Source organism: Westerdykella ornata, assembly GCF_010094085.1.
Source record: "Westerdykella ornata strain CBS 379.55 unplaced genomic scaffold EI97scaffold_11, whole genome shotgun sequence".
Classification (NCBI taxonomy): domain Eukaryota; kingdom Fungi; phylum Ascomycota; class Dothideomycetes; order Pleosporales; family Sporormiaceae; genus Westerdykella; species Westerdykella ornata.
The window spans coordinates 210,795-224,480 of NW_022986861.1; the positions used below are offsets into that span (position 1 = coordinate 210,795).

Sequence of the window (13,686 nt, forward strand, 5' to 3'; positions counted from 1 at the left end):
AACGCGAACCGAATGACGTTGGTTCATGGGTCCAAAATCTATCAGGAACGGAAGGGCTCTCATAGAAGAAAGTCAGAGCCTTGGTGTGCTTGAGATGGTTGGTAGGGGGAAACTCCGGATAGAAAGGCTTGCATCCAATAAGCGAATGAATACTCTTTCCATTTGCCTCGTTGACGGTAACGTGGGAGTATAAGCGGCGAACAGTAATACTGTGCCACTCTTTCGAAACCAAGCAGAGATTCTTAAGGTCTGACGATCTTGAAATCTAGATTCCTCTACGCGTTACGACAGGCATAACAGAGTTGCCCGGAAAATAGAAGACTTACGTGTCCAACAATACAGGCCTTCAATTCCAAGGGAAGACGGTCCACACTGAGTCTGGTATTCCGAGTGACCTCACGGAAGGGGATGAGAACGGAGCAGTTATACTGAGGAGGTTGGGCCAGCTGAGGCCTGGGAATCAAAATCAAAGTGTGTGTAACGAATGCAAACCACTAGGTTCCTAGGCTGCAGCATTCTGACTCTGCGCATCGAGACATGTATAAAACATCAGATCAATCATCTAGTGCGTTGTCGATCACTTTGGCCCAAGTGAGCTCCATCTCCTTCATTACTTCGTGCAGTTATGTCCGGCAGAAGCGCTCCATATGATCGGCATTCTTGACGAGTATGAGCACGTATCGACCGCTGCCCTAGGGTATGCAAACCGTAGGCCGCTTTTGGCGGGACGCGGTCGTGGAGGTGCCACTTTTGTGGCGTTTCTTTTGCAGAGTCCGACCTCTGCTCCCTTCCATATAGACATTTTGTGTAACAGTACAGCCTGGATGAATGCAAAAGCATGGAACAGGAACGCTGAAGCCTGGAGGTCGGCCGCGGGCCGGTTTGGGTTTAACGTAACCATAATGTAGAGAATGTGACGGATGGAAAGAAGGGCTTCGACATTGGGAATTCCGATACATAGGTTTTGGGGAGGCGAGCACTCAACAAGATGTAGTTCTTCATTATTCAGGCTATGCCCCATATAGATCTTGGCGTGAACAGATCTGCACCTGCCACGGTACCCGGGCATTCCACCGAAACAGCATCAACATCCTCTATTCAACTTCTTCCATTGAGAAGTCGCCATGTTCTTGATGCAATCAAGAAAGAAACTGCATGAGAATATGGTATACCTGACCGCGGACAGCTTCCGAACGCTGCAAATCTGGAAGGCCAACATCGAGGACAACACCTGAGTTGTACGGCGCAGTGCAGATGGGTGACTGCCAACGTTACCGTCCGTCAGGCCTCCCTTGATCCTCAATGCGACGGTTGGACCTCATCAAAAACGACGATTTCGCGGATCATTCAGTGTTCCGTCTTACGCCTCAGCCGCGCCTGGCACAGCTGCACCTTGCAGAGACAGACCTGGACATACGGGAGCTGCATGACAAGCATGACAGAATGAGAAACGACGTTGGCATAACCTCTTCCTAGCGACAGCAACCACAACTTCGCAAGAGCGATTTCGGAGCTCCGATATATGACCAGGGAGGGAGACCATAAGGTGCAGCACAGCCCCATGAGAGCGACGCCACAAGTCCCCTAGGATAAGGCGGTGAAGTCAAGACCCCACAACACCTCATGCCGTGCTTCTAATAAAACCATGGCTTTCGCATGATGGAACGGACGACGGTGTCCGGACTGAAGGACAAATTCCGAAGCAGAAAAATTGCGAAGGGGTGCAGATTTGAAGATATCACAATGGTGAATGTTCGACCTTCCAGCCGTCAAGCTGAACACAAGCGACGTCCGCCAATCCAGCCGAAAGGCTTGACAATGTGGCTTCCACGCGTGCTGGACACTGCTTTTCCACTGGTCCCCGATGTCTGAATCGTCTGCAGGGCTGGCGCCAGAGCTTGCGACTGGTGCTCTGTCCAGCAAAAGCCGCCCGCTTTACCAAGCCAACGCTTCCTATGATTTTTCTGGCTTTAGTTGCAGTCTTCGGCAGCGGTAATCCAGACTCCCATTCGCTGTCCCCAAGCGGTGGCCTATTATCATACGAGGAGGCGGAGACGTGTCAAGCCTCAAGTTTCCATTCAGAGACGCTGGGCCTGGGACCATGCCGTCCTGGAATGTGGCTGAGGATATTCCAGGGCCCACAAGAGGTGCATTTCCCATGGCCACGATGTTGTTGGTTTCACATCTCTGGAGCGTATATAAGTGCCTAACGTCCTGGGACATGCCTTCTGGATAGGCGTCAGACACCTCATCATCGCCTCTAGCTTGGACTGAACCGGCCGCTTGTCAGGAATGGGGAAAGCTGCTTCAGCTGTATAATTTGCTTCTTCGTATATCTCGGTAGCGGCCCTCAGCCTCATCGATCAACCCCGATCGAAGGCACCTCCAACAAATCTTCGAGGCTACAAATCTCAAGATTTCTCCTGATTCCACTCCTTACGCTCCTCCACGCCCTCAAAACCCACCATGGCACCCATCCCCTCGGACCCGGCACCCTCACCCACTCCCCCCGACCCCAAAACCAACCGCATGAGCACCGCCTCCATCGTCGGCCTCTCCGTCTTCGCCTTCTTCGCCGTCTCCTTGGCCATAACCCTCACAGCATACTTCCTCCACCGGCGCGCAGAGCGCAACAAACTGCCCCCGGAGAAACGCCCCGTATCGTACCACCCCTTCCGCACCGCCTCCTCCTCCTCCACCACCACGACAACCGCCCAAGCAAGCCTTCTCGCCAACGCAGCGCCCACCCCCGAGGACGACAAATCCAGCATGTTTTCCCGCGACCGCGACGCCAGCCTGAGTCTCTACGTCGACACGGAGATGCACGAGCGCAGCAAGCGCGCGAGCATCGATACCGTGTCGTTGATCCCGCTGCATGTCACGCCTGCGGATGATGAGGGGGTGAGTCCGCTGGAGAGGGCGGATAGTACGGGGAGTGGTGGGGCGAGGGGGAGGTCTAGTGTTCGGCTGAGTTTGGCGCCCGAGGAGATGGATGGAGGTGGTCGAGGTGGTGGCAGGAAGGCTAGGCCCAGGAGTACGAGTGCGGCGAGCGTGAGGTATTATGAGGTTAATGCTCCGAGTCCCGTGGTTGCTTCGCCGCAGGTTCCGACCATTGTGCATACGGTGTCGGATTAGGGGGATGTTGGAAGGAGGGATTGGGTAGAAAGAGGAGGTGGTGCAGGAGGGTGGTTGTTGGGCCGGTGACATGCGGGAGGCTTTGATGCTTTTGCTCCTTCATCTTTCCATCTTTGGAGGACACGTCGAGTCTGTTGCATTGATGGCTTTGGTTCAAGAAATACCTCCGCATATTCAGTGTCTTTTCCCCCGCCGCGATGTTCATTATGATTGTCTCACGTCTATACCCCTTCATACAAATCAAGAATCCTCATGATATTCTTACTGTATGGAATTACTCAAGTTACTCAATGGAACGTGATGCTCGAAACATGTGCGGCACAGCCAAAACCCGGGTCGTGCTGTGCCACCTAGGCCATGAGCGGGTTTCCCATATTAGACATTGGCTAAGGTTCTGTAATTGTCGGAAAGGATGGGATTCTGGCAAGGATATCAGGTTCATAACACTGAATGTGCAATTCACCGATTGCTCGTTTACGCTATGCAACCGTCAACACTGCAAATCCAATAAGCCAAGCGATGCCAAAGAACGACACTCATCCAAAACTGATCCCACACGCTTATATCCAGTCCCACTCATATCCACAATGCCTAACCAGGCGCCTATCCAGAGCGCCCATAACACCGTCCACCATCCCCCTTTTACCCAAAAGAGTTACCACGCCCTCCATGACATCCAACCCTCATCACCCACCTACATACCCAACACCTACTACACAGTTCCATTATACACATCCCTAAGCACGGGTCTCGAATCCAGAATCCCCCTCTTTCCAGCCCCGACGACCTTCTTCGGCGTCTTCAACTTCCTTTCCAACCCAGGACTCGACAAAGGCGTCTTATTTCCCTTCCCAACCCCCGCAACCTTCACCGCCATCTTATTGACGACGTCGCTCACAGACACCTCGCCGAGCGGTTTCCTAACCCTCTTCTTACCCGGCGACACCACCTTCTCAGGAGAACAAGAAGCTACCCTGCCTCTCCTCCCCAACCCCGCAGCACTCCACTGCGTCGTCATCGTCCCCTCGACCGCCTCCCCAAACGCATGCCCCTCCACCATCTCCATACTCAAATCCCACACCCACCCCCTCGCCCTACACATCTCGACAAGAGACCTCAACAGCTCATTCCCTCCCAACGTCCTCTCGCTCCCGACAAGCAAAAGCTTACTCCTCCCCCGCGTAAGCGCCACATTCACCCTGCGCCGATCCTTCAGCAAGTCCCCTACAACGCACGCCTCGTTGCTCCGCACGCAACTCACGAGCACGACTTCCTTATCCCTGCCCTGGAATTTATCCGCCGTGTGGAGTTCGACGGCGGCCGCCGACTCGGGGCCGACGGCTGCTGCTGGGTGGTGGGCCGCGAGGAGCTCCGACGATTGCGTCTGCGTGTGCGCGTGCGAGAGGGATTGCCGGAGCAGCGCGAGTTGGCTGCGGTAGAAGGCGATGATTCCGATTTCCGAGGGTGGGACGCCGAGGGAGAGGAGGGAGAGGGTGAGGTGCGTGATTACGCGCGCTTCGAGGCTGTTGGTGATGCGGGGCCCGGATTGCGTTTCTAGGGTTGGGGAGATGGGGTCCGTGTTTATGAACATGACGGGGTGGGAAGGGTCGAGGGTGCGGGAGAGCCAGCAGGTTGGTGAGGTCGGGGAGGGGCAGAGGGGTGTTTTGAGGGTTAGAGATGAGTGGCGCGGGTGGTGATGGTGGGCTTGGAGGCCGTCCGGGTGAGGGAAGGTGAGGCGGCGGGTTGCCACGCTAGGGGTGCCGCATTTGAGGCGTCCCGAGTAGATGAAGGTGTTGGAGAGGAGCATGATTTCGGCGCACATGCGGTACTGGTGTTCGAGACTGACGACGGCTTCCGGGTGCGCTTCGCAGAGGAGTTTGAAGAGTGAGACGTCGAGACCACCTTCAGAGGCTTCCTTGTTTTGCACCAGAGGTGGGAGTTGGTGGTGATCGCCAACCAAGATAAACGTCTTCGCCATGCGGATAGGCCCAAGACACACGGGAAGCGTGATCTGAGAAGCCTCGTCGACGATGCAGTAGTCGAACACTCGGCGGCCGAACAGAGGGTGATTGATTGACAGACAGGTCGTCGCTACAACCAGTGGATCCATCCAGGACTTTTCCAATTCCTTGAGAGACTCTTTCGGCTCCGCTGCCAAGGTCGCGAATTCGCGGACTTCCGGGTGCACTTTTGCAGCTGCTCCGATGCGCAGGATTCCAATGTTGTCGTTTCGAATCTTGAGAAGGATATTGTCCACGGCAGTGTGCGTATACGAGGTCAGCAAGACACTCTTGCCCTTTGCAACGAGTGTGCGAATGAGATGTGCAATCGTCGTCGTCTTTCCGGTGCCGGGCATGCCGAGTACAAGTGCGTAATCCGTCGCCGACATGACTTTGGCTACGGCAGCTTTCTGGTCGCTGTTCATGGCCATTTGTGAGGACTGCGGGGGCAATATAACCTCGCTTTCGGGCTTGAAGCCGGGTGCTCGAAGTTCAACGATGAGTGAACGAAGGTCACGAGCCTTGTAGACGCTGTCATCCATGATCTGGATCAGGTTGTTGCGTGCTGCCGCCATCCCATTGCTGAATTCGTCCTTGTCCAGGCGATACAGAACCGGCTCCTCATCCTCGACAGCCACCGGAGGGCCTTCGCCTTCTCTGAAAACCTCCATGACTCCAGCGAACGTCTGATTGGTTTTTGAGTCGAATCCAGGCAGTCTAGTGCGACTATTGTGTAGTCGTCTATCGACGGCTACCGTGATGCGGCGCTTCCGTACATTGGTGACATAGCCATTAGCGAGTGCAAAATGGCCTCTTTCGTCGGACACGATAACGGGCTCGCCAACGACCAACTGGGATTCTGTGAAAGAAAAGCCGGGTTTCGGATGTTGCTTGATGAAGGTGTAGCTGAATCGATTGATCTTCTGGCCATTCTTCTCTTCATGGCCGGATCCCGGTTCCAAGATTACGTTTGAAAAGCATCGTCCCAGCTCTTCTCGCTCGGTACTCAGCATTGTCCACAATTCCCGACGGAACCTCATCATGTCGGATTCTTCCTTAGTAAGCAAGGTGTCCCACTTCTTCATAAACTCCTGGTCCATTGGCTTCAGCGATTTAACCAGCTCGTCGTATCGTTCCTTGGCCTTTGCATTCAAGAGTTCGCCCTCTCCATCTTCAATGAGTTGGTTATACAAAAAGCACGATTCCTGGGCGTAGCATTTCTGGCATTTGAAGTCTTCTTTCAGCATCGGTGGCAGTTCGATGCGCTCGCGTACATAGCAAGCAAGTTCGTTGCGCTTGATGATCATATGCATGATGTCGTTGCGAATGGTAGGAATGCGGCTGATGTCGGATGTCTCCAAGTAGTACAAAATCCCATATGCAACTTCGACATCTGCCTCCGTCAGCATCAAATCGGTGAAGCGTGTCAAGTAGCTTACCATAGCGATTAGACAAAAGCAGATTATACAAAGCCGTTTGAGCTACATGAGCAGCGTTAGACGAGTTTTTGCCCGTCTTCACCTCGAATGGGACCATAAGAGTACGTTGTCCTTGGTCGTCTTGCATAACAACCTGGACTGTGGCATCGATGTTGCCTTTCAGGCCATACATTGGGGACCAGACGTGCTCCTCCACGTCGAGCAATTTGTTGATGCTCATGATCGCCTGTCGGCCATTTCGTTCTCGTACGACTGCATCAGCCTATGTATGTTAGCCAGATCCGAATGCCACGCGCAGTAACAACTCACCCTAGGCTCCGCTCGTACGAAGATCTCGGCCCAAGACTGGAGCTCCGGTAGTTTACTCAACAAATGCTCCTTGACCTGCTCACACGTCTGTTCGATCTCAAGGATTGTCTCGAATTTAGTTGGGAGAATCTTGTCAATGGCCTCAGAGAGAAACTGGGTGTCCCATCTGTTTTCTCTTAGAGCCGCCTGAAACAGCTCGTGAAGGAGTGTGCCATAGAGCATTGGCGGGTTTGCCTTGCTTGTCGCCTTAATACGGTCTTGGAGAACGGCGCGTCGCAAGCAACCGAAAGAATCAGCGACGACGGTGGCGGAAATCAGATGGTCAGGATGCAATATGATCATGTTGTGATGATCGTCGACGACGCATTGTCCTGTCCGGGAGAACTGGCCGATGAGATGCACGTACGAGTTCGGCGTGCACGGCGTGTCATACCAGGCTTGCCGTAGTGTGATGGCTTTGAAGAGCTTCGTTTTCTCCTCTTCTACTAACAGGACCTGCATAGGCGTCAGTGAGATCATGAAGATAGATGGTGGTATCATGAGGGCCAAGGCACCTTTTCGCGCATCTGATAGCCACGTTCAGTTGTATACGAACCCTCATCAACTCGTTTAATGAGGTAGCGTTGGATGGCCCTAGTATCTTGACTCTACAAGAGTCAGCATCTTTCATTGGCCATGATGATCTGGAGGTCTACATACAGTACTAGGTGCCTGTGTCGCCGCGACTTCAGCTGCGGCGAACTCATCAACATCAATGTCATCTCCAAAATCATCCGAATCATCGTCATCGATGAGGTTAACAACAGGTACATCCCCTTCAACTACCGAAGCCTCCTCAGGAGAGTCCCTGACTGCGGCCTCAGGTTGCACAGGCGTAGTCTCCGCCCTATTGTCATAGAGCGAGGCCACTTGTTCCAAATCCGCAGCAAATTCTAGCTCGTCATCCAAGCCGAATTCATCATCGCTGTCGTTATGCAAAACAGGCGGGGGAGCTGCGGACTCTGACTTGGAGGGTACGAAGGCTGGTGGCTCTTGAGGAACCGCTGGGACAGGGCCATCATTCGGAAGCTGCTCTGTCGCTCCCTGAGTTAACTCAAGTGCCTCCACCATCTCGGCATCAAAATCGACGTCACCAAAATCGTCCGAAGAACTTGATGATCTCCCGGATTGCACAGGACCTGGAGCTTCCTCTTCTATTGCTTCCATTTCCGCTCCCAGTGGAGCATCGTAGGATTGCTCACGGGCGTGCCGCTTCAGAGGCGAATCGGATGGATTCAGGTGACGACCAGTGATGTCTGGGAGAGGGGACGAGCTGGACGGAGCTTTAGGGGAACGTGGGGACTGGCCTTTGGGTATTGAGTCCCGCATCCGGTGCAGTAGGTCCGCAATTCTCGACGTCTCAGGCTGTCCCTGGACCGCACCGTCCGAGCTCGGCGCATCGAAAACATTACCTGCGTCAAGACCCAGACCAGACGCTACTCTGAAAGCTCCTTTCGTTCTCCGCCGCTTAGTTGCCGATGTAGGGAATTCGTCTCCGCAACTGGCCCATCGCCGCAAACCACTGACGCTCCCTGCGGTTGTGGCTGACCGAGGAGATATATCATTGATGAGGTGGGCAAATGCTTGCGTCTTGTTCATCGGGGGTGTGCCCTTATTACTCGTATAGCGGCTCCATAGCTCGGTAGCCGGATCGGCAACAGGTGTTTCGTGATTCCTTAGTGGTTCGAGCAGTGCCTCCTCCTGGGATGCGGCAATGGGCGATGAACTCCTAGCACGTTTCCTGTTCTTCCTAGGCAGTGGCGTGTTTATGGGCTGCGACCCGCGCCAACACAGTTGCTCCTCCGGGGAGACATTTGGCCTTGGGGTGTATCGACGGGAATCCTCCTCATTTCCCACCAACTCAGCCAAGGGCAACCTTGTCGCGGGAGTGGAGGGAGGGGGAATCGATTTCACTTGCGGAATCTTCGGTGTCGAAGAGGTCTTTTGATGAGGGGGTTCGGCTGCTCTGTTGATGGCTTTGATGGGTGTAGCAACAGGCGCATTCTCTTTGTTTTCCTCCCGCTTCTTCAAGGACTCCACGGATGGGGCACCATCGATGAATTGAAAGGCCTTCAGCTTGGTCCTCGTCTGCGAAGACGGCATGATAGGTGGTCCAACTGCTAGACACCGCTGAGGAGGGGCGTCCGGTCTGTTATGGTGGGGAGAGGGAGGACCTCTCCGGCGATTCCATTGACCTTTGTGATGCTAGAGAACAAGCACCTATATCAGCTGGGGAAGTGAAAGCAGAGCGGTTTGCAGGTATCCGTACCTTTGGCTTGGTGTCCTGCTCAAAGAAGGACTTCTGGCGGGTTGACATAAAGATGCTGTCGGTGATCCGCGCGTGGGTCGGCGGATGTCCGCAGCTGTGTTGGTTGAACGCGTCGGACGCGTCGTCCAATCAGAAACTCGCAACAGATCGCGCCTGTATCACGTGTCAAATCTCCCAAAGCGGCTAGCGCAGATCCCAGAGCGCGGCTCGAGATTCCCTGCGAACGCTTTACAATGGCTGCAGCTGCCTCGCATATGCATATCACACAGATGGTACTGATGGAGAGGTACATTCCCTCTCACAGTTGCTGAGATCCCTTCTCCTTTGGCCATTCAGATCTTCAAACGCTCCTCCACCGGCCTCAGTTCACCCACTCCATCCCGTGCTGGACCGGGCCATTTCTTTTGCCGGTGCTCGCCTCGCCAGCAATCGATTAGGAGGAAGCTTGGACCTCCACATCCCGCGGGTCGGGGAAATCCACTCGGGGCCCGCCAGTCACCCTGTTGAGGACGGTCGGGGTGTGCGATAATAACGACACTTCACACGACACTTCACACTCCTTCATTCCTCTTCACTACCTTCTATCCACCTCTCCCGTCCCAGGTTGTCATCATGACCACAAAGGCAGAGCCGAAGCCTCTCCCCTTCATCTACCAGTTCGCGGCTGGTGAGCTCCGATCACGGCAACAATTTCTGGCTGGTTGCTAATCAGACTGTAGGTGCCGTGGCCGGTGTGTCTGAAGTGAGTGGGCGTGGTTGCCGGAGCGGAATGGGCATATGGTGCTAATTGGGACCTCGTGCGCAGATTCTGGTCATGTAAGAGCACCGATGGAACGGCGCATCCACCCGCTGACACTTTCAGGTACCCGCTGGATGTTGTCAAGACCCGAGTGTAAGAGTTGCGCCATTCGCGGAATCGAGCAAATCCTAAAGTGTTTAGACAACTTCAGACTGGCAAGGGAACGGGCGAGGAGGCATACAGTGGCATGGTGGACTGCTTCAGAAAGATCATCAGGAATGAAGGGTACGCGACCCGCGCCTGTGTCCATTGAGTTCGAGTAATGACCTCTGGTAGCTTCTCGCGGTTATACCGTGGTATCTCGGCTCCTATATTAATGGAAGCCCCCAAGCGGTACGTCCCATTGTCGCATCTTCCTCTCGAACTCGGCCCTGACATGACTTTGGCAGGGCAACCAAGTTTGCAGCCAATGACTCCTGGGGCGCATTCTATCGCGACGTCTTCGGCCAGGCCAAGATGAACCAGTCCCTGTCTATCCTCACGGGCGCCACAGCTGGCGCAACCGAAGCCTTCGTCGTCGTGCCCTTTGAGCTCATCAAGATCCGGTTGCAGGACAAGGCCCAGGCGCACAAGTACAATGGCATGGTGGACTGCTTCATGAAGACCGTCAAGCAGGAGGGGCCTCTTACCTTGTACCAGGGTCTCGAGTCGACCATGTGGAGACACATTCTTTGGAACGCTGGTTACTTTGGATGCATCTTCCAGGTCCGCGCTCTGCTGCCCAAGGCGTCGGACAAGAAGGGTCAGATCACAAACGATCTGTTGTCGGGTGCGATTGGAGGAACCGTCGGCACCATTCTGAACACGCCCATGGACGTGGTCAAGTCGCGCATCCAAAATACGCCCAAGGTTCCCGGAGTTGTGCCCAAGTACAACTGGGCATGGCCGGCTCTCGGCACGGTCATGAAGGAGGAGGGATTCGGAGCGCTGTACAAAGGCTTCATCCCCAAGGTGCTCAGACTGGGCCCTGGTGGAGGCATCCTGCTCGTCGTCTTCACCGGTGTCATGGACTTCTTCCGGAAGGTGCGGGGCGACGCGTTGTAAGGAATCCCAGACGGGCGCATGGTCGGCGTTGGATGTTCTAGCCGGTGGGATCTTTGTTCGACTTCTAGCCCTTTCGTTTCGAGCATAGCATATGCATGGTTCAAAACGATATAGACTGTACGGACGTACCGTACGCACGTACATGCTCTAGGCCTACGCCCTTAGTGTACGGACAGCACGGATCCTCTCACATTTCAATCAGCTGGTACCATTGACTTCTGCAAGCCACGCGTCCCCAAGTCCTCTTCTCTTTTCAATGCTTCGGCAATCTCATTGTTGGACGCTGTTCAGCTCCGACCTGCCAGCCACAAGAGAGTCCAGAATCCCCGCCTAGCCAATTGGGAAGCTCCCTGATTCATGTTCATGTGTGATTCAATTCCTGAGGAACAACGGCTGGTTTATTTGAGTCTGCAGCTGGTCAATGTTGAGCGGTGAGAGAAGCTTCTCAATGTTTAGATGTCTGAGCTTTGCAATGTGGCAGCACAGGAGCTGTCATGCGCTGAGACGCATCAATGATATTGCAGGTGAGCGGTGCCCTGAAAGTTAGCAATGGCCAGACTAGGCTAATGCTCGCTTCTGTATTGAAAGGTTCCTGGTGTAGTGTAGAGGGAATCGTGGAAAGCGGAAAGGTGTAGCGAGAGTTATCTCTGATACCATACACACCTTAAGTACTCAGAACACCGAAGTCCGCTACATCAAAAGAAATAACTGTGTTCTGAACTGCAGCACCAAACTCCTCTCCCTAGAATGTTGCCATTCTGGCATTGTGTGTTTCTCGAAAGAGCGAGGGAAGCAAACCGTGTGGATCACCGCACAGTTTGCATCATGGTGGAACCCTTATTCCCCACCCATCTCGATCCTCCAATTAGTCCTGAGGTCCTCAAAGTTTCCAACAGTCGCAACCCCAGAACCCGCGGGGGTTTTTGTGCTCAGCAGGCTTGGTACTGTGTGGTTCCTGGCTACGTCACAGCTGGACCATGTGGGACCAATCAGAGCATGAGAGGGCGAGCTCACGTGGTGGTAGTCCACACTGGTATCAGGTATAAGATTTGGGTAAGGGATTTCAGCCGTTATTGTATTATACTTCAATTATTTCAAAAAAGTTCTCTATAATTGTGGAGAAGAGACTCAACGTGCTGGCGTCAGCTATAAAACCGTATCCCCATACCTCAGAGTCCTTCACTTCGGCAGTTCTGGCTTGTCAAAGTCAAGAGGTGGATTGAAAAGTGCATTCTCAGATTCTTTTTATTATTACATACTGAATGTGGGTTAAGGTCATTTCTCTACTCCCATGTCGACGGATTGCTGATGGATACAAGAAGAACGCTTTCACCTACGAGGAACCAACGAGGGATTGACTACCTGACGCACTGAAGACTACTCAACGACAAGTGCTATAACAGCCAGGGACTGTACACCATTTCAAATTCTTACCTACGGACCTACATCCCAGATCTGGACCATTCCTCTCTGGCCTCGAGCCACTACCTCGACCACCAGTTACCATGGACAACATCACCACACCTCCCAAATCCCCCCTCATCACCAACATAACCTCTCCCCCAACCTCCACCCTCCTCCCTTACATAAGCCTCAACACTCCCTCCACCCTCCTCCTCAACCTCTCCACCCTCCTCGCCGCCCTGCTCACAATCTACTACATCCACAACGACTACCTTCTCTTCCTCTCCCTCGGCCCCGGCGGCACCCCCTCCACACCCCTAGGCTACCTAAAAATCAAACTCCTCTCCCTAATCTCCCTCCGCGACCCTCTCCGCCCCCTCCCCATCCCCCCACACTTCCGCCCTCAAAAAGGGTACCTCACACCTACCTCCCTGCCCAAACGCCATGGTCCCAGACCAGTAATCAGGGGGATCGCGCCGCAACGACAAAAAACCGACATCTCCCCCCCACATATTTACCAAGCCTTCGTCCATGAACTCCAACTCCTGGCCGCGGATCCGGAAAACCTGCTCGTCGAGCGGACCAGTTGTTTTGAGAAGCACAGCTCGGGACTGTTTTCCACGGCGCCGATTACAAGGACCTGTGGCGGCGAGGTGTGTCATGTGCATCCTTCAGATGGCAGTTTGCACTTGACTTTGCATCCGGCGGATGCTAGGATCTTGATTGAAGCGGGGCGCGGGGAACGGCATCCGTTGGCGAAGGGCGGGTGGTTTAGACGGTTTGTGCCCAAGGAGTTTGTATTGGTGTATGCGCCGAGGGATGCGGAGGAGGTGAGGGTTGTGAGGGAGGTGGTGGCGGCGAGTGTGTGGTGGGTTAGTGGGTTGGATGTGCTTGGGCATGGGAGGGGGGATAGGATGGTGGCGAGGGGGTGGGATGGAGAGGAGGTGAGGGGGGAGAGGGAGAGGTGGTGTGCATGTAGGATGGGGAGTTTTGCCAAGGGAGAGGGGGAGAAGATGATGGGGAGGGCGTGATGGGACTTTAGGAGAGGAGGCGGAGTTACCAGCAGAGGATGAACGAGGGATATGATTCTAGCGGTTGTTAGGCCTTTGACATCTCTAGAGTTGACGCATTAGGGCATTGCGTATACCGCATTGCAAGATCACATCCATCACAAGGGCGCTCAAGACATGATGAATGATGAAAATTCACGGCAGCATCTGATTTTTCCCCAATAGATATATACACTAG

General features: G+C 54.1%; 4 protein-coding genes across 4 annotated transcripts; 3 read left to right on the forward strand and 1 right to left on the reverse strand.

The window, feature by feature from the left end:
- Positions 1-401: 401 nt before the first annotated feature.
- On the reverse strand, positions 402-975 carry EI97DRAFT_49011 (uncharacterized protein). The gene has a single exon (XM_033802234.1). The coding sequence runs from the start codon at positions 899-901 to the stop codon at positions 611-613; it is 291 nt and encodes a 96-aa protein (XP_033653645.1). The 5' UTR covers positions 902-975; the 3' UTR covers positions 402-610.
- Positions 976-2,466: 1,491 nt separating this feature from the next.
- On the forward strand, positions 2,467-3,135 carry EI97DRAFT_458605 (uncharacterized protein; the record flags this gene model as incomplete). The annotated part of the gene is made up of 1 exon (XM_033800922.1): positions 2,467-3,135. The coding sequence occupies one exon, from the start codon at positions 2,467-2,469 to the stop codon at positions 3,133-3,135; it is 669 nt and encodes a 222-aa protein (XP_033653646.1).
- A 6,508-nt stretch (positions 3,136-9,643) lies between these two features.
- EI97DRAFT_49016 (mitochondrial 2-oxodicarboxylate carrier protein-like protein) lies at positions 9,644-11,408 on the forward strand. The gene is made up of 7 exons (XM_033802235.1): positions 9,644-9,858; positions 9,911-9,933; positions 9,997-10,007; positions 10,054-10,083; positions 10,132-10,215; positions 10,267-10,323; positions 10,380-11,408. The coding sequence occupies exons 1-7, from the start codon at positions 9,804-9,806 to the stop codon at positions 11,032-11,034; spliced, it is 915 nt and encodes a 304-aa protein (XP_033653647.1). The 5' UTR covers positions 9,644-9,803; the 3' UTR covers positions 11,035-11,408.
- Positions 11,409-12,160: 752 nt separating this feature from the next.
- Positions 12,161-13,686, forward strand: EI97DRAFT_398768 (uncharacterized protein). Its single transcript, XM_033796404.1, has 2 exons — positions 12,161-12,298; positions 12,357-13,686. Exon 2 carries the CDS (start codon positions 12,540-12,542, stop codon positions 13,467-13,469), a length of 930 nt encoding a protein of 309 aa, XP_033653648.1. The 5' UTR covers positions 12,161-12,298; positions 12,357-12,539; the 3' UTR covers positions 13,470-13,686.

Excerpts from the sequence above, each read along its gene's own strand:
- EI97DRAFT_49011 (XM_033802234.1), bottom strand. The coding sequence starts at position 901 with ATGGTTACGTTAAACCCAAACCGGCCCGCGGCCGACCTCCAGGCTTCA.
- EI97DRAFT_398768 (XM_033796404.1), top strand. The coding sequence starts at position 12,540 with ATGGACAACATCACCACACCTCCCAAATCCCCCCTCATCACCAACATA.
- EI97DRAFT_49016 (XM_033802235.1), top strand. The coding sequence starts at position 9,804 with ATGACCACAAAGGCAGAGCCGAAGCCTCTCCCCTTCATCTACCAGTTC. Across the intron at positions 9,859-9,910 it reads CATCTACCAGTTCGCGGCTG|GTGCCGTGGCCGGTGTGTCT; the intron begins GTGAGCTCCGAT and ends ATCAGACTGTAG. Across the intron at positions 10,084-10,131 it reads GATGTTGTCAAGACCCGAGT|ACAACTTCAGACTGGCAAGG; the intron begins GTAAGAGTTGCG and ends TAAAGTGTTTAG.